The following is a 23,947-nucleotide window of genomic DNA, read 5'->3' on the forward strand; positions in this document are numbered from 1 at the left end:
AGTGCTGAGTGTGGCAGTCCCAGTCAGTGAGTGAGTGCTGAGTGTGGCAGTCAGTCAGTGAGTGAGTGAGTGCTGAGTGTGACAGTCAGTGAGTGAGTGAGTGCTGAGTGTGACAGTCAGTGAGTGCTGAGTGTGGCAGTCCCAGTCAGTCAGTAAGTGCTGCGTGTGGCTGTCCCAGTCAGTCAGTGAGTGAGTGCTGAGTGTGAAAGTCAGTGAGTGCTGAGTGTGGCAGTCCCAAACAGTCAGTGAGTGCTGAGGTGCTGTGTGGCAGTCCCAGTCAGTCAGTGAGTGCTGAGTGTGGTTGTCCCAGTCAGTGAGTGCTGAGTGTGGCAGTCAGTGAGTGAGTGAGTGCTGAGTGTGGCAGTCCCAGTCAGTCAGTGAGTGAGTGCTGAGTGTGACGGTCAGTGAGTGCTGAGTGTGGCAGTCCCAATCAGTGAGTGCTGAGTGTGGCAGTCGCAGTCAATGAGTGCTGAGTGTGGCAGTCCCAGTCAGTGAGTGCTGAGTGTGGCAGTCCCAGTCAGTCAGTGAGTGAGTGCTGAGTGTGGCAGTCAGTTAGTCAATGAGTGAGTGCTGAGTGTGGCAGTCAGTGAGTGCTGAGTGTGACAGTCAGTGAGTGCTGAGTGTGGCAGTCCCAGTCAGTCAGTAAGTGCTGCGTGTGGCTGTCCCAGTCAGTCAGTCAGTGAGTGCTGAGTGTGAAAGTCAGTGAGTGCTGAGTGTGGCAGACCCAAACAGTCAGTGAGTGCTGAGGTGCTGTGTGGCAGTCCCAGTCAGTCAGTGAGTGCTGAGTGTGGTTGTCCCAGTCAGTGAGTGCTGAGTGTGGCAGTCAATGAGTGAGTGCTGAGTGTGGCAGTCCCAGTCAGTCAGTGAGTGAGTGCTGAGTGTGACAGTCCCAATCAGTGAGTGCTGAGTGTGGCAGTCCCAGTCAGTGAGTGAGTGCTGAGAGTGACAGTGAGTGCTGAGTGTGACAGTCAGTGAGTGCTGAGTGTGGCATTCCCAGTCAGTGAGTGAGTGCTGAGTGTGGCAGTGAGTGCTGAGTGTGACAGTCAGTGAGTGCTGAGTGTGGCATTCCCAGTCAGTGAGTGAGTGCTGAGTGTGGCAGTCCCAGTCAGTCAGTCAGTGAGTGTGGCAGTCCCAGTCAGTCAGTCAGTGAGTGTGGCAGTCCCAGTCAGTCAGTGAGTGCTGAGTGTGGCAGTCCCAGTCTGTGAGTGAGTGCTGAGTGTGGCAGTCAGTGAGTGAGTGCTGAGTGTAACAGTCCCAGTCCGTCAGTGAGTGCTGAGTGTGGCAGTCCCAGTCAGTCAGTGAGTGCTGAGTGTAACAGTCCCAGTCAGTGAGTGAGTGCTGAGTGTGGCAGTCCCAGTCAGTCAGTGAGTGAGTGCTGAGTGTAACAGTCCCAGTCAGTCAGTGAGTGAGTGCTGAGTGTAACAGTCCCAGTCAGTCAGTCAGTGAGTGCTGAGTGTAACAGTCCCAGTCAGTCAGTGAGTGCTGAGTGTGCACAGAGGAGGCGGGGAGGAGGAGGAGGAGGAGGCTCCATAGTGCAGGAAATATCTCCTCACTCACACAGAGAGCAGTGACCGAGCTCAGCCCGCGGACATACCGCTCTCTGTGTGTAATCCCAGCCGGCACTCTCTGTCACTCACCGCCTGCCCCCGAGAGAGAGAGCTCCCCTTCCTCCCCGGGTCCCCGGACTGCCATGTGAGTGCCCCCCCTCTCTGGATCCCAGGGCTGGCCGGTGGCCGGGTGGCTGAGCATGCTAGCCGTGAGCCCGGGATCAGCCACATGACGTGGAGCAGCAGCATGAGCAGCGGATACAGCAGCCTGGAGGACGACTCCGAGGAGTTTTACTTCACAGCCAAAACCTCCTTTAAAAGGACCCCCTGGAAGGGACCCCGGGGCCAGCAAGTAAGTACACCCCCACCACCACGGGGCCACCAACCCTGCGTGCCACATTGCCCACCCACCTGACATACTATGGCACAGTTAGTAATGGGTTAAATTCTGGCACAGTTAGTAATGGGTTAAATTTCTGGCTCGGCGTATAATGGGTTAAATTCTGGCACAGTTAGTAATGGGTTAAATTCTGGCACAGTTAGTAATGGGTTAAATTTCTGGCTCGGCGTATAATGGGTTCAATTCTGGCATGGCGAATAATGGGTTAAATTCTGTAGCTGTATTTACCCCTCTGTTCTGAGCTGTGCCCTATTGCATTACTAATGGGCTCCTGCTTATTATTGATGAGTTTTCCACCATGATCCAATGCTGACTGTCTGTACAGACTGTGGGTCTCTGGCTGATCACATACTCAGCTCTCACTGTGTGCTGGGTGTATCCCTGGCCACTTACTGCTCTCTCTTCTAATCAACTCATTCAACAAGTGCACTGTGGCTGTCCTCACTGTACTGTATTTGTTTTACAGCCCAGCCAACAAAACAGCATTGTTTACACTCTCTCCTGCAAGGTGCAATCATGGTATCTTATAACTTAAATCACATGTTAACAAGATTGATGTCACAGTAGAATATTCAGTTCTTTTGAAGGTAATGGGCTTATTCACTAAACAGTGTATTGTAGTGAATTCAAATCCATTGTTGATACTTGGCTATTACACCCCCTTTATCACGTGTCACTCTTCAATACAGAATCCCCCACACTGTTTTAGGATGGGATCGAATGCAGTGTCCATAGGGTTTGCAATGTCAAAGATATGCCCAATTCTCCGGACATACCCAGACACCGAAAGAGATGTCAGACAAGTCTCCTGATATTGATTTATTTTACCACTTGGGCCAATACTGCCAGTATGTAATGTACATCTTTGCTCTAATTTTGGTTTTTAGCCTTAGAGGAACGGTCATTGTTTGGTGACCGTTCCTCTTTTGTGCACCCCTGTAACCTCTATCGAAGAGGTTGCTGGAGTGAGGTGCACATTGGAGAATAGTGGTTACAAGTCATTTTCTTGCCTTGCAATTCTCGTTTGTTTATATTCATAACATCTAGAGGTTGTCTCCCATATTGGCGTATTTTCTTTTATTTCATAAAACTTTACTTGCAGTGGAAAACAAATGCTAAATATTAAGATAACCAATCCATGCACATAAACAGTTTATTCTACTTATTATAAGTGTCCCTAACGTGCGTCATTGTCGCCACGTTCTCATTACTGCAGATGTTGGACTGGTATAAAGTCTCTTGCAAATTTACATTCCAGCTGCAGTGTAGTATTCACAAAGTCTGTGTTACAGACAGTATATATCAGGTGTGTTAGATCCTAGTGTATGGTAGAACCTTTTCTAACCCTTTTGTGGGCCTCTTCTCATAAGCCTGATCACGTCAAAGGCATACTGCTGCAGTAATTTTGACATCTGAGTGCGCACAATGCAACATTAGTAAGTTAAGAGACAAGTCGAGGAAGCCGGTTTCGTGTGAAGTACAATAGAATCACACACTGTATTTTGTTTTAATGGCTTTTGCATTATTCACATGTGAATACATAATAGATTAACAAAGTTTGCATAGTTTACAACCTCCCCTGTGAACAGGAAGAAGGGGGGGTGGACCTAACAAGGGGTTAATTTTTATTTTGCAGTTCTTATATAGGATTTAGATGAGTGCGTGTTTGTGTTGTGTTTTTTTTAAGTTCTGACTATAGGACATAGTTTGTTTAATTACCCGATATGGTGAACAGGTGTGTGACAATAACCGACCCACTAATCGACTCTTCTAGGCTCAAGTGACATTCTGGCCTATTCATGGGCCTTTAAGGACAGTGATTTAGCCTATAATCTTAGAATTTTAAATAGCCCAGATGACACTGAGCCCCATGCTAGATTTGTGGTTTACGCGGCGTCATCCTGTTGTTTTGGTGTACAACTAGTGTTTTTGTGGTGAAGCTGAATGCATAGTTTCTGAAGGTTGTATTTCAAGATCTCCACACCCAAGAGTACAAAAGTCTTTTCTGATGTACACAGTTCATCAATCACTCTTTGTCATATTGTCAGATCTTACCATGTCTGTACAAGGAGACCCTGTAGGCCTTTAATGGTGTCACTGTACAGTGTGTTCCATATTCTATGTAGTAATATAGGTTGTAAAAGACTAAAGTTTTTTGTTTTGTTTTTAACTTATTTGTATTAATTCTGTAAAAAAAACCAAAAAAAAAACCCATATCTTAAGTTATTTGCAATTTTGACACAATTGGAAAAACTGTGAAATTAGGTCATAGTTAAAGAGTATGGTTCTGCATAAATAGCCTGTATTTGCAATGGAAAGTCTCATGGAAATGGCACACTATTGTTTTCTACAGAGCTCTGTTTTCTTGTAAACCACAATCAGGCACCTTTGTGCTTTTGGCACGCCAGAGCATGTCTGCTTCTTAGCAACTTAATATTTTTCCTATAATCCACGTGACTATAAATGATAAGGATAATCTATTTTTTTTTTTTTTTTTATGTGTTTATATGCCATTGCTGAATATTCTTATGACTTGATCTGAAGGGAACGCCAGCTTAGTTTGTTCTAAAATCTTTTAAACCTTTCCTTCAATGCTTTTAAAGTTTAGATAATTGAACTGAAAAGTGTTTGCTCGTTAATAGCATTAAGTCTCAAGTACAGAAATAGCGTGTTGTGGGGTATTTTTTTTTTTTTTTTTTTTTTGTTTATATTTTTCCTGATTTGATGATGTTTGAATATATACTCAATGTAATGTCTGGGTCCATTATACATGTAATTTTTTTTATTTTTGTTTTTTCCCACTTTTTTTAAATTGAATCTACCATGTCATTTCAGCTGTTTAAGACATATATTTAGAGCAACAGGTGAATGAATACCTATGGATAGAAAAGTGTCATCTAATCACCCAGGCAACTGTTTGCCTGGAACCTACATAGTGTCATGTGTTGTGCCAAAGGAGACTTGACTTTTTGTATAAAGATGAAGCTTTCATTGGAGTTTTGCATTGAGAAATCTCAGAATAAACAGATCAGTGATGGACTGTTTATCTAGTTGAGCTATCTTCAACCATTCCATTGTCTGACCTCCACCCTCCTTCCCCACGCACCACAACCACTGTAGCACTCTGTTGTGGTGCCAGGACTGCAGTGGTGCACACCTTCTCTATATATGTTGGCTAATGGTTTTACATTTTTTTTTTTTAATATAAAACCATAGTTTTGCAGGGTGCAAGTTCCTGCCTCTCTGTAGCCAGAAGTTCTCTGCCTCTCAGCGAACACTATCAGCCAATGTCCTTTCCCTGCCCTGCACAGTTTAGGTCAGGAGAGTTAACAGAAACTCCAACCAGGAAGAGGAGAGGCAGGGACGGAAGCCCAGTGGACCCCAGGTAAGAAGGCAAACCAATTGGAAATGGTTTGACTACATGCATTGGGGACATGTCAGGGCACCCCTAACCCCATAATCACTACAGGGCATTGTAGTTGTAGTGGATATGGCGCTTGAAGTGTTTCCCGGTAATAAAATATTAGATGGTATGTTCTTACATCTTAATCACCTATTCAAGAAAGTTCATCTGTGCCAGTTTATATCTATTTTAGCTTTCCTATTTTTTTCAACAACATAACTTTGAAAGTACAGGAATAAGAGCCAACGAGAGCCCTTCTAGCGTATGTGTTTGGTGTTTTTCTGTTTGTTTTTTGTGTAATCTCTTACTATATAATATAACATGCTTGTAACTCTATGCAGTGTTGTCTACTGCCAATAATGCTGTTGCTATAAGTGTGCCTTCAGTTTCTAAGCAAGGGATAGAATAAATGTTACCAAGCAGCACCGTTGATTGATTGTAGTCTGCTTGTAGTTGTGCTACCATTGTTGTAGTTGATGTTTAAGATCACAGAGCAGTGGAATTATCAAGATTTGTATGGTGGTGTCATGATAAAGGATAAGTGTTCACAAGTAACTCCTCCTCTTTGTGTTTTGTGTTTGACAACTAAAGCTAGCTAAATAGCAGCTCCATTTTCAGATCTGAGGTCTTCTAATCGTCTGTTGACCATCTTCTGAGTAATCCAAGTTGGAATCAAGTTTCCACTGTTCACTAAATTTGTTTTTTGGAATGTTTTGTATTTAACAGGTTGTCAAGCTTTTTGTTTTTTTGTTTGGCAAAGGTTTGCTTTAGTAAAAGAGAGATACATTTTCATTTTTTTTTTTTGCTGAGAATTATAGCACTGGGGTCTACTTGGCTTTTTATCTTCAATAAAGTACTTTTTTTTTTTTTTTTCCCCTTTTTTTTTTTCCCCTCCCATGCAGATGTAGAGATTGCCTAAATTTCAAATCTTTGACATGTACCTGTATACAGTGTACCTTGTCTTGTTGAGCACCTGTCTATATATTTCCAAAATTTAGATAATTTAACCACAATCATATATTATTTATTTGAATGAAGGTTAGTCAGAGTTTTGCCATTTCCTTTACTTTTAACAGTGACGTACAGGAGGTCTTTTTGTTTACCTGTTATGAAAAAGTCCTAGGGCCTGATAAATCTGACATACTTGTCCAAAGCATTTGGGGCCCACTAAACTAGAATGTGTCTGTACATGAAAACCACTGCTTTATAGCATGCAATATATAATGGGAACATATGTGTGGACAAATAAAGCAGTATTTTTTTTTTTTTGTCTTTTATAAATTTGCTTCAGACTGATTTTCCATACTGCTCTGCACATGAATCATACAGCCTTATTACATTTGTATCATGAACTGTATTTGGATTGATCCTCATACTGCATGAGCACACATGCAATTTTCTGCAATGTGTGCGCATGCACAGATTCACACTAGGAAACTGCTAAGCTGCTGTTTTAAGTAAGTATAAGTGGGCATGTGCATTCTATGAGATCATTTTTGTTCTGCAAAGGAATCAGATCTGGGATAGATTTTTCTGTATTTGTTCATCCTGGCTGAGGTCCAGTAGCTTTGTGTCACAATGCATCATCGTTTTTCTTTTACATTTAAACAATGTGGTGTTATGAAACATGAAATGAAAGAACATGAGCCTCTCCTAATGTATCACTCTTTCTGAGGGAGAGGCTGTACGTTAATACATCACTAATAGTTATTTAGAATATATTCTACTGCTCCCAATACAACATGCTTTAAATATGCGTATGATGGTGCCACCAACTTCTTTCCTGTGGTTTCATTACAAAAAAAAACCTTTAAATCTTACAGGTCTTGCAAAAGTAGACAACCACTGTTTCCTCTCAAAATAATATTCTTAAGTATACATTTCAAACTTCCAAGATGGAGAACATTCGTAAATTTAAAACAAATTGTAAAATTTAGGCTAAAGTAGCTAAGCTGTAACTATAGACCTAAAGCTCTTCTTTAAGCCTTAATTTTCAGTTCATTACAGTTTGGTGTGTACTGAATTAAAGGGACACTATAGTCACCAAAACAACTTTAGCTTAATGAAACAGTTTTGGTGTATATATCATGCCCCTGCAGTCTCAGTGCTCAATTATCTGCCATTTAAGAGTTAAATCACTTTGTTTATGAACCCTAGTCACACCTCCCTGCATGTGACTTGCACAGCCTTCCATAAACACTTCCTGTAAAGAGCCATCTAACGTTTATCCTTCCTTTATTGCAAGTTCTGTTTAATGTAGATTTTCTTATCTCCTGCTATGTTAATGGCTCGCTAGACCCTGCAAGAGCCTTCTGTATGTGGTTAAAGTTCAATTTACACAGAAAGAGATAAAATTGTTTATGGTAAATTACATCTGATTAAAAGTGAAACCAGTTTTTATTTTATTTATTTTATACAGGCTGTATCAATCAGAGCCAGGGAAGGTGTGGCAAGTGCTTTATAAACAGAAACAAAGTGATTTCACTCCTAAATGGTAGTGGGTTGAGCAGTGAAACCTGAGAGGCATGATCTACACACCAAAACTGCTTAATTAAAGGGACACTCCAGGCACCCAGACTACTTCTACCCATTGGCAGCTCCCACTACCCTTAACCCTGCAAGTGTAATTACTTTGCAGGGTTAAGTCCTCCTCTAGTGGTTGTCTATCAGACAGCCACTAGAGGGACTTCCGTGTTCTTTGAACACGAAAAGTGTGTTATATGTGTGTTATATGACGCTGGACGTCCCCACGCTATGTGAGGGCCTCCAGTGTCGCCGAAACCCCATAGGAAAGCATTGAATAATGCTTTCCTCTGGGGAGGTCTAGTGCGTGGCCATTGCCGCGCGTGCGCATTAGGTCTCCCCCGCCGGCTGACGTTGGCGAGGGAGGAGAGTAGGCGGAGACTGACCCAGCACCGAGGTACATCTTGGGATGGGGTGTAACAGGAAGAGGGGCACTACAGGGTCCTGCACTGGAGAATCCCTTTTAAGCTAAAGTTGTTTAGGTAATTATAGTGTTCCTTTAAAAAACAATATTGCTTTATATTGAGCGTGACTGGTCTGTTTCTGATAGCTGGGATCTGATGGGTAGTTTGGGGGATTTTCCTGGGATATGGATATTAATTTGTGTTTTGCAAGCTTTGCGCCAGATTGAGAACGTTAAAGGTTATGTATAAAAATAAAAAATAGTGGAGCAATAGGCGGAGGCATTCTATTGGTTTTCTATTGTACAACACTACGGAATTTTCTGGAACTTTATAAATAATAAAGGTGACTGCACTATTTTTAGACCTTTGCTCCAAAATGACTGTTTTACACATAACCTCTGTGTGTTCTGGTAAGACCTGTGGTCTGACCACATTTCTAATAAATATGTTGCAAACGCACACAGGGTTCAGTCTGGAGTGGATTCACTTTGCGTAATACCAACATTGACTCTTGAACTTTTTTCCCCTGCTATTTTGCACATTCTAAATTCAATAACCAGTACTACTCTATGCTTCTAATTTTCTAATGGGTATCTTTGATGTTTCATGTGATTGTAAATTAAATCTAGCTACACATGTTGCGCTTTTTCTTCTTTGAGTTTTCACATTATGGTTCAATTATGTCATTACAGCTGTCACTGTACCCTCCAGGTATTTACCCGGGTTACAATCATTCCTTTTGATTGTGATATTTTGATCCTTCCTGTGTCCATTGAAAGGGTTCAATATATGTTATTTGCCCTGTATAACTGAAGGCTAATTGATGTAAATGGGGATAGATATGCTACAGTCACATGTCCTGGTTGGCTAATTTACTACTAAGCATTTAATACAAATGCCTTGCAAGTTGTCCATTATTCTCTCCTAAAATCATTGTAAATCTGTACATATTTGTTATACTCTGCAATTGTAATCAGAATTCAAGTATACAGTAACAGTTTGTGTGTGTGTGTGTGTGTATATATATATATATATATATATATATATATATATATATATATATATATATATAATATATTTCCTTGCACTCAAATGACCTCCTGCTGCAGTGCAGTGGGTTTAAATTGCCGGGTGCCCGTCCCTTTAGGGATGAAAAGATGTACAACATTGAAGTGAAGTAGAGGCTGCACTCACAGTCTTTAGGTTCAAATATGAAAAATCGGTTTTATTCCATGTGTCAAAATCAACGTTTCGGTCCACACAGGGACCTTCCTCAGGATAGAGTGAATTCACTCTATCCTGAGGAAGGTCCCTGTGTGGACTGAAACGTTGATTTTGACAAATGGAATAAAAACGATTTTTCATATTTGAACCTAAAGACTGTGAGTGCAGCCTCTACTTCACTTCAATTTTGTGTGTGTGTGTATATATATGTATTATCAAGACCATCTTGATAAAGACCTGAGGGTCGTAACGTTGATTTTTCTACACCGAATAAACAATCTTAAACAAGACCTCTGGAGTGCTCTATCTACTATCTGCATACATATCCACGCTCTGCAGCACCGAGGCTTTTTTTCATTGGAATCTATTTAAAGGTAGAGTGCCAGACTTTGAACATTTTATTTATTTATATATATATATATATATATATATATATATATATATATATATATATATTATATATGCTCACCACTACCTCTAACTCCCTCTTGCAAAGTAACTGGTATAAGTGGATTCAAAGATAGCCTACGAGGAGCTTTGTATGTCCCTGTCTTACAGAAATCTACACTAACAATCCACTCTTGTGTTGAGACGTGTGTCCCTTTCTAACACAGATGTATTATTTTTCCATTGGTACCCATTACTTTTTGAATGTTTCAGTTCTTATTGTGAAGCCAGAAGATAGAATTCACAGGCTGTGATCGTCCTGTGCCTTGTTTAGCTCTATGTCCAGTGTTTTAATCGTTACTGAACTGCTGCAGTTAATTGTGAAATTAATCCGCATTCAGGATTTCCCCTGGAATTTTCTGTATGTTATGCCTGCATGTGTTTGTTTGCAGCTTTTACAAACTGTAACTCTGTACTCAGTCAGGCAAAACGTGCATTGTGAAAATTTTTAACTTAGCAGATGTTCCTAAGGATGTCAGTTTCTATAAAATGGTATTATCATGGTATTCACATAGTGCTGAGTTAGAGAGCCTAGAGCGTATTTCCCAGACTGCTTTGTGAAATCACATGAGGACGTCAGCTTTTAATAATCATTTTTTTTTTTCCAGCCTGGGGAGGTGCTCCCCTGGTCACTTCAGTGTTATTCATATTATTATTTTATTTATTTTTGTCTTCAGTTCAGTCTTCAGTTTTCCTGAAAAACTAAAACTAGGTCAGATTTATTTTTTTTAAGTCTTTTTTTTTCATGACTTTCTTTTGTTGTTTGTGGAAATAAGTAGAATGTTGTTTATAGCTTTGAATTGGTCATAAAATGTTTCATTAACCTTTCCTCTGTTTGTTTATTGTGATTTTGTTGTCTTTGTGTGGGTACATCATTTCAGTTTTATAAACTGTAAAAATTCCTGATTATCACTAGTGAGAAATGTTATATTTACATATTATACATGTGCCAACAACTTCATTTTATGTACAGCAAAAAGGCATGATAGTTCCCATGGTTTCACATGTTCTGGAGATCAATATCCACTGCTTCCCCAAATACACAAATCTGTAAAGAACACAATTTAGGACCGTACCAGTCACCAGAGAAACTATTTTTGCAACTTTGCATTCCATCCTCAGTAAATTGTTTGGCAAAGTTAATGGACTGCTTGCATACATATTGTAATCTAACACAATGCCTGTGATGCACATACTTCTATTATTATTATTATTATTATTATTATTAACACAGTGCTTAGAATTATACAATGGAGTTATTTAACATGTAATTGACAGACAAAAATAATGTTGACAGACATAGACTCCGCTCAATGGAGCTTACAATCTAGGCGGAAGGGGTAAAGGAACGCAAGAGGAAGAACAATTTTTCAGTGGGGAAGATATAGTTATGATACTGGTGTTTTAGTTAAGTTTATAAAAGTGGTTTGTGGAGGAACCAAAGTGTGGAAAGAGCGTATGTATGGAGGGAGCGTTGACAGTGTGGGAACAAACGGAGCGCAAGAGAAAGAGTAATGGTTAATAGAAGAGTGGGAATGTTTAGGGCTTTATAAGTTGTTTGAATTGAATCCTGATGGTTACGGGAAGCCATTGTAAGGACTGACTAGGCATGAACCCTGATGTAGTGGTGAGTCACAGAGATAAGCCTAAGAGCAGTATTCATTACAGATTGAAGTGAGACAACACAGGTATTTGGACAAGGAGTCAGTTACAATAATCAAGATGGGAAATACCGTAAGTCCACAAACAAGTGCCATTTATAGGGGCATAGGTGAAAGTTCTACGATTTGGAGACTAATTGGATATGGAGAAAATGTGAGACCTGAATAAGAAAAGGGGGGGGGAAAAATAAAAAAAAAATCCATTTGAGATATCATAGTGGGATGTGTAAATGGGAAGTGGATTCTAGAAGAAACTACCAGATCCAGATATTACAGCTATTTGGGGGGGGGAAATGATTGTTATAAGTACATGAAGGAAAAAAGCAATGAGAAACTGGTTGATAGTTTGAGCCACGTATAGCCAGGAGTTACATTTTGATGAAACTATTTCAAGCCTTGCCCTGTGGCTAAATTGGCCTAAAGAGAATACAAGTTGCCTTTCTTTAGGTTTTCATTATGTGCATAACGCATCACTCATCTGTTAATCCGCTCGGAGGTAGTAAGTTCAAAGGAGCTCATTGTTTAGTCTATTTAACATGTATTTAGTATATGAACCTATAGAGATAATTACCATTTGTCACACGGAAACATGCACCAACCTTTATTGAATCATTTTAACTCCTTAACTAGATCCACCGTAAACTTGTATATTCTACTTTGTAATCCTTTATACAGTATAATTTTTTTTTTTTATCTAAAAGAGATAATCTACAAATAAACTCCTTGGAATAATCTACGAACATTTAAGTTCTGAGTATTTGGCCTGGAAATAAAGAGATCAGTACAGGAACTTGAATAAAGGTCAGACACAGTCCTCCCTGCCTGACAGGTTGTGTTTGTAGGTGTGTCCATATTGCGATGAGCTCACTTTCTATCTCAATGCTCTTTAACCAGTGTGATCAACGCCCTCTTCTGAAACTGAATATGATTAAATGACCTGTGAACTCTTTTCTCAGGCAATTGCTCATCAAATTTTTTTTTTTTTTAATTTATTCACCTCCTACGCACAAGTGGGAGGGAGCGGAAATGAGCTCTTATCTTGTTATTATAATGGGTTGGTTGCACAAAAGAACATAATATAAATAGCAAGGCAACCCTATTATTTAACGTTTTATCTTCAAGGTTCTGCAAATGTCTTGTATCTGGGCCTGTACACTCTTGTTTAATGATATGTGCTACAATGACCTTTCACATATTACCCAAGGAGTGTTTGTCTAATGTGAGATTTTTTTTTACTTGGCACTTACTGTACTTCGAAACTGAAACCTTTAGGCATGGTTTTTTTTTTTATTTTTTTTTATTTTACAAACCTGTTTATGCACTATACCAGTAATTGTGGGGAACTGACAAAGGGAATTGCAAATTTTAGACCAAATTAACTGACTGGAGACCTGATGTTTTGCTCTAAAATATCCTTGTGGGATTTCATATATCCTGTAATAAAACGACATTTCTTCACCCACTGAATTGACATAAAATATCTTGAGCTCTTTAGAACTAAAACAAAAAACAGGCACAGTGAGCTACAAAAATACCATAACAATGTTTTAGGTATTTACCCGTATTTTGAATTTCCCAGCAGCCTTTTTCATCTCCTGTTTTCTCTATACATAGTTTTAGGAAAAATCTGTGGCCATTATCCTGGTTTGATAATGTTTCTTGAATGCATTGTGCCTGTATAGTCGCTAACATGACAGCTGGTCTGGTTTTCAGCTGTGTGAGTGGAAGCTCTGATCAAATATCTCACAAATAGTTGTATATTTGATACAATCTAATACTTGGCAAACCCTTGAATCATTCACTCCATTAATTTCTGCAAAGGAGGGTGTACTAAAGTAAAGTCTTTGTGGTTTATGGCTACATGGCCTGCAGCCAAAAAATGCATTACTGTGGATATGAGGTGGTATGACCTACTCGTATTTACTTTGCTGCTTTAACCTCTGGATAACAATCACATCTAACCGCTGTTGGATTTTTCATCGTTCAGTTGCAGAACTGGTTCTTCGGTGGCTTTACAGTTCTCATATGCCTTCATGCGGGCTATTGTGTTTTCTACTTATCAAACTGCGGGATTTTCCTTGAGTGATAAAGTGAAAGGAAAAGTCTAGTTTATGGTAAATATTTCTGTAGAACCTTTTACTTGTTTTTTTTTTTCTGTATAAATTAAAATCTTTAAGGGTATGGGAAGGTGAGCAGTACAGACCATGTGCAATACTTTGTAAGTTGACAGAGAACTTGTACACCTGTATTTACTTTTAGCCAACAGTGAAGTGTCCTGTTTTGTGTCTCTCTCATAAAGCTTTTCCAGACAGAGAGAGAGGCCTGCTGGACACTCCTGCCATCCGTGTTTACTGTAACTCTAAACTCATTTATGTTCCAATTACTTTTCATCTTGGAGCATATATGATTCCTTATCTTTTCCTGTCTGTTACGATTAGTGTGATTCACAACGCAGCCCACTTGTCATCTAGCAAGGATGAGCTGGAAAGTGACACTTCAGCCCGACGTGTGTGTGTGTGTGTGTGTGTGTTTCCTGCGTGTTCTTTAAAATAACAATTAAACAATATCTTGACCATTGTGTTCTCCTGACATTTCCTGTTTCTGTGTCAGTATTGCTGATTGTGCAAAGTTTTTCACACTCGTTAAATGTATTCACTTGTAAAGCACTGACTAGCTTTTTACAGGGCTCTCACCCTCTGTGCCAAATCCTTTTGTATCGGAAATTTACCAGTTTGCAATTCTTTTTCTCTCCCTTTTAGTTTTATGGACAGACCTTGGTCTACATTATTTAATTCCATTTTCGACCCAGTGCTTCGTGAATACATCTCTTCATCAAACTGAAGGAATACTCCAATTTGGTTTTACGTTTTTTTATTTACTAGTTTGGTTTTCAACTCACACAAGTGTGGGAGCGAAGCACTGTGTAAATACACATCTCCTGACTTACTCTTGCTCTGTGTGGGTTAGCCTCTATATTCCTCTCTGTTCAGAAACACCACCTACCTGCTAAGACTATGTACGATATGAATGTCTAAACCCATCCTAGAGTGTATGTGTACAATGTTTCGGGAAGACACACCGGCTCTCTATTATTGGTTGGGTACGCCGTGGCTCCAAAGACTTGACCCCACAGTGCAAAGTTAAGGTTACAAAATACTTGTAATATTTTCTATAATTTTAAAAAGGCAGATTTCCTTTAAAGAACCAGCCCTGCCCAAACCAGAAGATAAAAGCAGATTTTTATTTTTTTTATTTTTGTTCCAAATGTCCCTAGTAATTACAGTGCTCACAATACTTTACCAGCATTACAGTAAAGCTAAACATGGCATGCTGTGTTATGTTGGTCGAAAAGTAGCAGAATCAATAAATGTATCCAAATGCTGCAGTCACTCCCTGCCCAATCAGCACAATGGACAGTAATGGCCAATGGAGTAACAGCACACTGACAGGTGCCTTGTGCATGTCAAGGTGAGATAGGAGGACTGAACTATGTACCATAGAGAGAACATTACAGACTGTCTCCCCTTCCTGCTTCTATTACAGGCAGAGAGACCCAAGGCCTGAGTCTCCCCAGATTAGTGAGTGTTCTATTGAGGGGAGAGACGTGTACATTGGTTTTCCTGCTAATTTACAACAGGAAGTATTTGCTAACTACAGCAGAGATGTTTGCAAGCCATTGACATATATAGATACAATGTATTTGTGACTGAGGATAATGGGCTGTGTAGTCCCCATGTTAACCATCCCTGAATGCTATGGCCTGTAGGACAGGGTGAGAGGGCCGAATAGAAAATAGTCACTAGTTCTACATTCTTTGTATTTTCTCAGGTCTGTATTTGCTAAATTTGCTAAATAACAAACTTGCTACAGCAGGTAGAAATGTGACTTCTTATGGTGGTGGTGGTGGTGGGGGGGGGTGGGGGGGGGGGGGGGGCGGGTTTACCAGGATACTCCTGGCACCATAACCACTATAGCAAGATAGATGTAGTAGTTAAGGTGGTTGGATTGTTCCTTTAAAATCCCATTGCAACTCTTACAGCACTATTCAATAAATTCCATATTGTAGTGAATTATAATCTGAGAAATTTAGGCAAAAATTCTTCAAATAAGCTATAGTTGGCTTTGGCTATTTTCGCCTCATTTTGACTCCCCCACTCCCTTTCTTCCCCAGATTTTTAATTTGTGAGTTTAATGATTAAATCCTTTCACGGTCTTACTGCTAGTCTTCTGAACCTGCTCCCTGTTGTTTTGCTTGAACTGAATCTTTTTACAAATTGAGTATGTCAAGCACGAGAGCTATTTAATGATACCTTTTGAAGAATTCATTTAGGGAGGTATTTACTGACCCCAGCAATTTACCCACATGCCTTATGACTGCTGAAAGGAGTTGACCGTAACTTTAAATAAAACACTGCAGGAGCCAAACTCTTATTGAGTGACCCTTGTGACTTACAGATAATTTAAATGCTGGAGGGATTATCTTTTGACTGCTGTTGCTGGATAGATCGAAGTGAGAATCTGAAAAGAGGCCTATACTTATTATTAATTTGCAGGCTTAACTCAGAAATTCCTGCTTTGAAGTATTTGCCATCATTTTGTCAGTTGAAATGTTGGGCAAATGGAGGAGAAATATATTTTATTTTATTTATTTTTAAGGTTTTTTTTCAGTAAACAATGAATTGTATTACATTGAAAACTGAACTACGACATTTAGGCCAAATTAGCTGACTTGAAAGAGTTGCAGCTTAACTGAGCATGCATCCAAACTTCCCCATTTAATCAGTGCTTCCTATGGTGGCTGCAACATCACATGACTAAGTTTTACTCAGCTGCAGAAACGCCTCTAGTGGCTATCGGTGTAACAGCCACTGCATGTGTTTTTTAGCCCTCAAATTTAACATTGCTGTTTCTACAAAATGGCAGTGTTTTACCTTTTTTGGTTAAAAAGACAGGACCACTGCCCCCAGGCCATTTTATTGGTGGTGGTCCTTTTAATAATGAAGCATGGTTTGCTAATGATTTATATAGGTTCAGGAAACGCGACTTCCGACTTCCAATATGGTTACTAATGGGCATGTTATTTGGAGCATGAAAAGATTGTTCTGTAGAAACTCTCGGACACACCCTATTTTATAAATGACATAGTTAATATTATTATTGCATTCTTTGTAAGTGAATCATGCAACTTCCAGGTTATTAGTTTACGATAACTAATGCAACAGGAAATGTATATTCATTTTTGTAGGTGTTCATCAAACGGCAATCATGGTGTTCATTAAACTGGAGGATTTGCAAGGGATTTTAAAACTTTAGTTTTATATAACTGAACAGTGGGGGCGAGGGAATGGAAGATTATGGTATATAATTAGCAAGTTCCTTGTGTTTTCCACAGTTTGTGGTTTAGTGAATATGCTAATTGTCTGTGTGAAGCGAAGATAAGTACATATGGTGTTGTGAGGAAATCTGCTCGGGGAGACCTAATGTGCACGTGCGGCAATGGCCACGCTCGCATTCTTATTTCCCCATAGGAATGTATTATACAATTCTTTTCTATGGGGTTTTGGGTGACTTTCGATGTCCTCCTGCATAGCATCAGGCGACCAAAAGTTGTATAGCGACCCAGAAGTCTCTCTAGTAGCTGTCTGACAGACAGCCACTAAAGGTGAAGTTAACCCTCGAAGGTTATTTGATCATTGGCTGTGGTACTGGAGCTGGGGAGCGCCCATAGGCGATACCAGCTTAAGAAGTCAAACCATTCTAAAATGGTTTACCTACTTAAAGGTAGCTCACTGGAACACTCTTTTTATGGTTTTCTTTTATAAACACTATACATATTTTGAGATCACAGTCCATCACATTATATATTAAAACTTAATATATGTACATGTTAAATGTTGGCATCTCACTGCTCCATTCACTTCCATTTAGACTTTGTTTATACAGCTCTAGTCACACCTCCGCAGACTGTGACTGACACAGCCTGCATGACAACCAAATGGTTTCATTTTCAATCTGTTACTGACTTTAAAAGTTTTTATCTCCTGCTATGTAAATTGAACATATAGGAGGCTCCTGCAGGGTCTAGCAAGCTATTAACAGAGCAAGAGATCATAAATTCTAAATGAAACATAATTTGCAATAAAGTAAGTGTAAACATTAGATGACTCTTTACAGGAAGTGCTTAGGAAGGCAGTGTAAGTCACACACAGGGAGGTGTGACTAGGGCTGTATAAACAAATTGATTTCACTCCTAAATGGCAGAGAATTGAGCAGTGAGACTAAAGGGCCATAATCTACACACCAGAACTGCTTCATTAAGCTAAAGTTGTTTTGGTGACTATATTGTCCCTTTTAAATACTACAGCATGCTGGTGTGTTTTGGGCATCTGTAAGCCTTACTGTTCTACATTGGTCTGATTAAGCCGAAGTTCATACTTCCACACTGTCATACCAGGCTGACTCTTTCAGCCAATTCATTCTGTTTAAACCTGGTGTGAGTTGGTATGCTAATGCAGATATGTGCTGTGGAATAAGTTGGCACTATGAGTGCAATAATAAATATGAACATCCTCTTTTCAGACAAACTCTGACATAAGGACTGAGTCCCATAAATCTGGACACCAGTGGGCAGGGTGAAAGGGGATTGAATCTTGTCATTTGCACCGCCCAAAGAGGGCAGATCTGCCATGCTTCAATGTCAGGACAGGACCCTGAAATAGGGACTATCCCACCGAAATCGAGAATGTTATAAGGCATGGAAATGTAAGTTAAATCATTCCTAAACCATTTCAGATTACCAGTGAATTGTTCCTGGCACCATAACCACTATGACACAACTCTTGCTTCAAACCTCATGTCTTGTCAGGCAGCTAAATACATTTCAAAGCAGCAGTGTCATAAATCCACACACAGCAATGTTGTTTGCCATGAACTACCTGCCTGTTTTGTTTGAATTGTAAGTTAGTAAGAGTTCAAATAGCATTAAGTGCATACCTAAACTTATGTCAGGACAGAAATATTACAGTGTTTGAGCAGTGTTGTGAAGTGTAATTAGAGGTTAAAAAATGTACACACGATTTCAGACATGTAATTTTCTAAACTTAAAAGTATTCCGCCCACTACTAGATCAAGATCGAGTAGGGACTTTTTGGTAAAATATTTGTAAGATTCTGTGTATAATCGACATTGGCTGGTTAAAGCATTACGTTTTAGTTGAACAACAATTGTCCATTCTTGATTAACGTGAATGCATAAACCCAGCACAAAATAGTTATTTAACACTTCTTTTCGCTGCTTCTTCCTCCTGTGTCTCAGGAACTTAACTCTGTCAATAGCTTTAGAGTGATGCCGAATTATTTCAAAAGTCTATAGCAATCATTTTGGCACCAGAAAACATCTAAAGGATATCTTAATCACATGTAAAGTAACACTAAAACCTCAGTTTAAGGTGAGCTTTAATGAGAGATCATGATCAGAAAAGTTCAAGTATGCATGTAGAACTGAAAAAAAAACTATATTGGCACTGTTTGCAAACGTTAACAAAAATAATTTTTGTGCCATTTAAGCGACACTCCACTACCCCCATCTAAAAATCAATGTTTAGTAGATATAACCAAAATAAAGCATGCAGGCATTTAATGATGCACTTCTTTTATTGTGGTTATATCTAAAACCAGTTTGTAAAAGCTGCAGATCTCCTTTTGAGATTTGTCAAGCCCTCCCCTTCTAGCCCAGCCCAGACTTTATTTGGCTGTCCAATCACAAACTTCCCAATGTAGATCAATGAGAAGTCAGGTGCTCTGGGCAATTGCTGCTTCCTGAGTTTAGCTCTACTGAGCAAACTAACCAGGAAGTAGCAGGGTCTGTAACCAGGTTAATTTATAAAAGTTACAGTTTCTGTTGAAAACGTAACTTTTTCTAAATTGATGAGATGAGTGTCCCTTTAACGTTTTTCAGCAATGACTTGAATGCGGATATGAGTTCACATGCTCTGGTAGCCTTTTGGAAGGATTTAGAGAATACAGGGTTCTTGGTGTGCATCAAACCTTTTTCTATGAAAAATATTTAATTGCTTCTCCTAAAAAGGATTTTATTTGTGGATCATGGCAATTGACTGGGAACAGATCATCAGTCTCAATGATCTTACAGTAGGAGGATTGGGCTGCAGTGAGAAGTTAGTACTGGACCTTGATTTAATTTTTTCTTGTTCTCTACACTTCCATGAACATGGTTCTGAATGTCACTGCTTACAATACGTCTTCAGTACTGTTGATGTTTTTAAAAAAAAAATAGAGGCTAAATCTGTTGCTTTAATATAGTTGGTCATTTGTAGCTGGACATCATTTTCTTTACATTACATTAAAGGCTTCATGAACAGAAAGAAGACTGTCGGAACTGTCATTTCATATTGACAAATCCCTTCTCCTGGTGTGTGTATGGTTCACGAATTTGACCTGTGCTCTGTCTCTGCTTTCTTGATGTTTTGAACCATCCAGGCTGACCTGTACTCACACACAACAAAGGTCTCCTCTTAAAGGGGCGCTTTAGTGAGCTGTGGAGGAATTTCAAGGGTCTCTTGTTATTTGAGATCTCCATCTTAATGCTAAATGACTACTGTTTATTTGGTCTTGTGTTTAGTATTCTATGTATCCTGTATTGTGCTATAGCTCAGTGGTGGCTAAAAAAAAAAAAAAAAAAAAAAAAGTTGCTTCAGGTCTTTTTTTATCTAAGCAGAATTATTGTATGTACTATTGTATTTATTCACGTTGACAATCTATACCATGCAATCTAGCAATGTGTGTTCTTTTTGTTTTTAGACATTATTCAACATTAGGCCTAAAGTGGAGCGTTTTTCACACACACACTCACACTCACTCACACTCTTTCTTCTTGACTTCAGCGTACGGTGAACTTTGACACACTTAAATTCTTAGCCTAAACTTGTGAAGTCATGGGGACTTCCATCGTGTATTGCAATTATTAATTATTCATTTGTATTGATTCTTTTGACTAACATTATATACGTTCTTTTATAACTTTAAGTGAACTTAAAACCTGTCCGTTTGTTGCCTTTTTTGCAGTACACAATTAATGAGTAACTTCTTGTTTGGCGAGTTATAACTTATCATTTTCTTCTCCCCTTTCGCAGCTGCTTAGGTAATGTTGACATGTGGCCGTGATAATGGCTAGATTGTGAAAACTAAAGTATTATACGTTGTTACCTGACACCAAATACTGAAGGGAACATTACTGGTCTGGATTCATACTGCCATATGTTGCTGCAATTCAGCTTCATTGACCTATCGTATTACCAGCTTCCTCTAGCCCTGGCAACTTCTCCAGACCAGCAGGAACCTAACTGGTATTGGCACTGTGAATTGTATTCGCATCCAACTCGACATTGTAGTTCTGAGTGATGTAGTGTACTTATTTGTGCTATGTGTTTGTATATGTAAAAAAAAAAAAATGCTTTCCTCGACCTTCTGCACTGTAATCAATATATAAATGTGTGTGTGTGTGTGTGTGCAAGCTTTTTTTTTTTGTTTGTTTGTTTGTTTGTTTGGTGAAATGATGTACTTACACTGAACAAAATTATAAACTTTTTTTTTTGTTTTGTTTTTGCCTCCATTTTTCATGAGCTGAACTCAAAGATCTAAGACTTTTTCTATGTACACAAAAAGTATATTTCTCTCAAATATTGTTCCTAAATCTGTTAGTGAGCACTTCTCCTTTGCCGAGATAATCCATCCACCTTACAGGTGTGGTATATCAAGATGCTGATTAGACAGCATGATTATTGCACAGGTGTGCCTTAGAATGGCCATAATAAAAGGCCACTCTAAAATGTGCAGTTAGATCATGAGGCTAGATTAGGGCTCGACAAATTTCAGGCGCCATGGTGACTAGAAACTTTGCCCTGGAGCCTGGGATTTGTCAGCCTTTTACCTAAAGTGGCCGATTGGGCAAACAATGGAGCCTTTCAGCTACCTTCCCACTGCCGCATGGAAGCGGCCAGCTACAAAGCTCCCTGAGCCGCCCGCTTCCATGCGCCAGTGGGCTGTATGGAGGTTGCCGGCTCAGGGAGCACGTAGATGACCGGCCTGGAGAGTATAGAGGTGCCCTGGGCTGCATGGAGGCAGCAGGCTGGGGCAGCGTGTGAGGGAGCAGTGATCTTCCTGCAGCTCCTCTCTTCTCCCTCGCGCTGTGTAGTGATGCCGGGAGCTGGAATATGATGTCATTCTGGCCCCAGCATCACTGCAGACAGTGTGGGGGCACAGAGAAGAGCTTCAGGAAGATCACTGCTTGCACACAGGAATAGCGGCCCCATTGGACCCCAGGGAAAGTCCACTCAGCCAGGGGTCGAGTCCTGGGGAATAAAGTGTGGGAACTCACCCAGGATCCCACCCCCCCCACCCAAAAAATAATATATACTCGTATGCATTTATAAACGCGTACACACACACACATATATATATATATATATATATATATATATATATATATATATATATATATATACACACACACACATTATTATTTTTTAATTAAAAAAAATGTCCACCCAGCCTTCCTACCTGGAGAGCTGCTGTAGCCTGTCCAGTGAGGCGGGCGCCTGTCTCCCTGTCAGATGCGGCGAGGGAGCTGTGTCCTCTCTGCTCCCTCTCATCGCGCGGGCTGTCTACCGATGCTGGGAGCCGGAATATGAACATAGCTCCCTCGCCGCGTCTGACAGGTAGACAGGCGCCCGCCAGGGGGGCATTTGGGGGTGGAATTTCTTGCTGCCCCCTGAGTGCCTGCAGGAACAACGGGAACAGCGTTCCTGTAGTGAAAAAAGTGCAGGAAAGCCGTTCCCACGCATTCCTGCAGGACTCGAGCCCTGCACTCAGCTCTCCAAAAGGTAGGGAGGCTGGCTAGTTTAGAATTAAAAATATAAATTTGTGAGTGTTAGAGTGTGTGCGTGTGTGTGTGTGTCAGAGAGTGTGTCTGTTTAGGTGCCTGTCCCCCTCTGATCACATGACTGGTGTTTTTACTCACCTTTTTTTTTTCCATGCCGTGCTGGTTTCGCCGTGGCTTGTCCCGCCTCCATAGCTGAGATCTTAAAGGACCACTCTAGGCACCCAGACGACTTCAGCTTAATGAAGTGGTCTGGGTGCCAGGTACCTCTAGGATTAACCCTTTTTTTTTATAAACATAGCAGTTTCAGAGAAACTGCTATGTTTATAATGAGGGTTAATCCAGCCTCCAAATCCTCTAGTGGCTGTCTCATTGACAGCCGCTAGAGGCGCTTGCGTGCTTCTCACTGTGAAAATCACAGTGAGAGCACGCAAGCGTCCATAGGAAAGCATTGTAAATGCTTTCCTATGCGACCGGCTGAATGCGAGCGCGGCTCCTGCCGCGCATGCGCATTCAGCCGATGACGTCGCGATCAAGATGGAGAGGAGGAGGAAAGCTCCCCGCCCGGCGCTGGAAAAAGAGGTAAGTTTAACCCCTTCCTCTCTCCAGAGCCCGGCGGGAGGGGGTCCCTGAGGGTGGGGGCACCCTCAGGGTACTCTAGTGCCAGGAAAACGAGTATGTTTTCCTGGCACTAGAGTGGTCCTTTAATGATATAAGCTAAGCCAATGCTTTCTCATTGGAAAGCATTAGGAGGATATTACGCATGTTCTCTATGGGAAACATTCAGCGCCTCCATGCAGAGCATTGACACAGGACTCTCTAGTGGCCGTGTGAGTGACTGTCACTAGAGGCCTTAGTAGGCAGCAATTCTCTGAAAAGACAGCGTTTACATTGAAAAGGCTACAGGGACAGGCTATAAGCACCAGAACAAATTCATTAATCTGTAGTGGTTCTGGTGACTAGAGTGGCCCATAAAAATGTAAATCCCGGGTATTTTTTATAAATAAAGGGAGTGACCTGACTTGACTGTCACTTCACTAGTAACTCTGGGATTGTGTAATGACACTGTGTGCTTTATTATTGTGTATGTTTGATTTTAGGCATGCATCTAATTACCCTAACCACTGATCATAGCAGGATAAAGCTGACTTTACACCAGTGTATTATTTATCTTGCTTGCAAGTGACACTGTTCAACCTTGGAGCCAGAGCTTGCTCCATCTGCTGTCAGTGACATGATTTACTGTGTTACTGAACGCTTTAATGAACCTTTTGTAATGGTTACATGCATGTTTTAGTAATAAATAGTGACATGTATAAAGATACTCTCCAAAGTGAAATGGCACTTTGTGTTTAACTCAATATATAGCTACCCAACTTTTTTTTTTGTTCGTCTTTAAATAATGTCCTATTGGCTACTCCGCAAGTACCCTTGTGACATCGGGA

At 40.2% G+C, this 23,947-nt stretch overlaps 1 protein-coding gene across 2 annotated transcripts in view; it reads left to right on the top strand.

Moving 5' to 3' along the window:
* Positions 1-23,947, top strand: part of RASSF3 (Ras association domain family member 3) — a 93,582-nt gene that overhangs the window by 48,963 nt on the left and 20,672 nt on the right. The window contains exon 1 of one of the 2 annotated variants that reach the window (XM_063447062.1): positions 1,555-1,899. The exons of the other annotated variant lie outside the window; for it this stretch is intronic. Coding sequence (XP_063303132.1) covers positions 1,777-1,899 — 123 coding nt within the window. The 5' untranslated portion in view covers positions 1,555-1,776. Of the gene's footprint in view, positions 1-1,554; positions 1,900-23,947 lie in introns of those variants that run through there. 2 annotated transcript variants of the gene reach the window in all.

The sequence above is a fragment of the Pelobates fuscus genome, chromosome 3 (genome assembly GCF_036172605.1).
Source record: "Pelobates fuscus isolate aPelFus1 chromosome 3, aPelFus1.pri, whole genome shotgun sequence".
NCBI classification, from domain to species: Eukaryota; Metazoa; Chordata; class Amphibia; order Anura; family Pelobatidae; genus Pelobates; species Pelobates fuscus.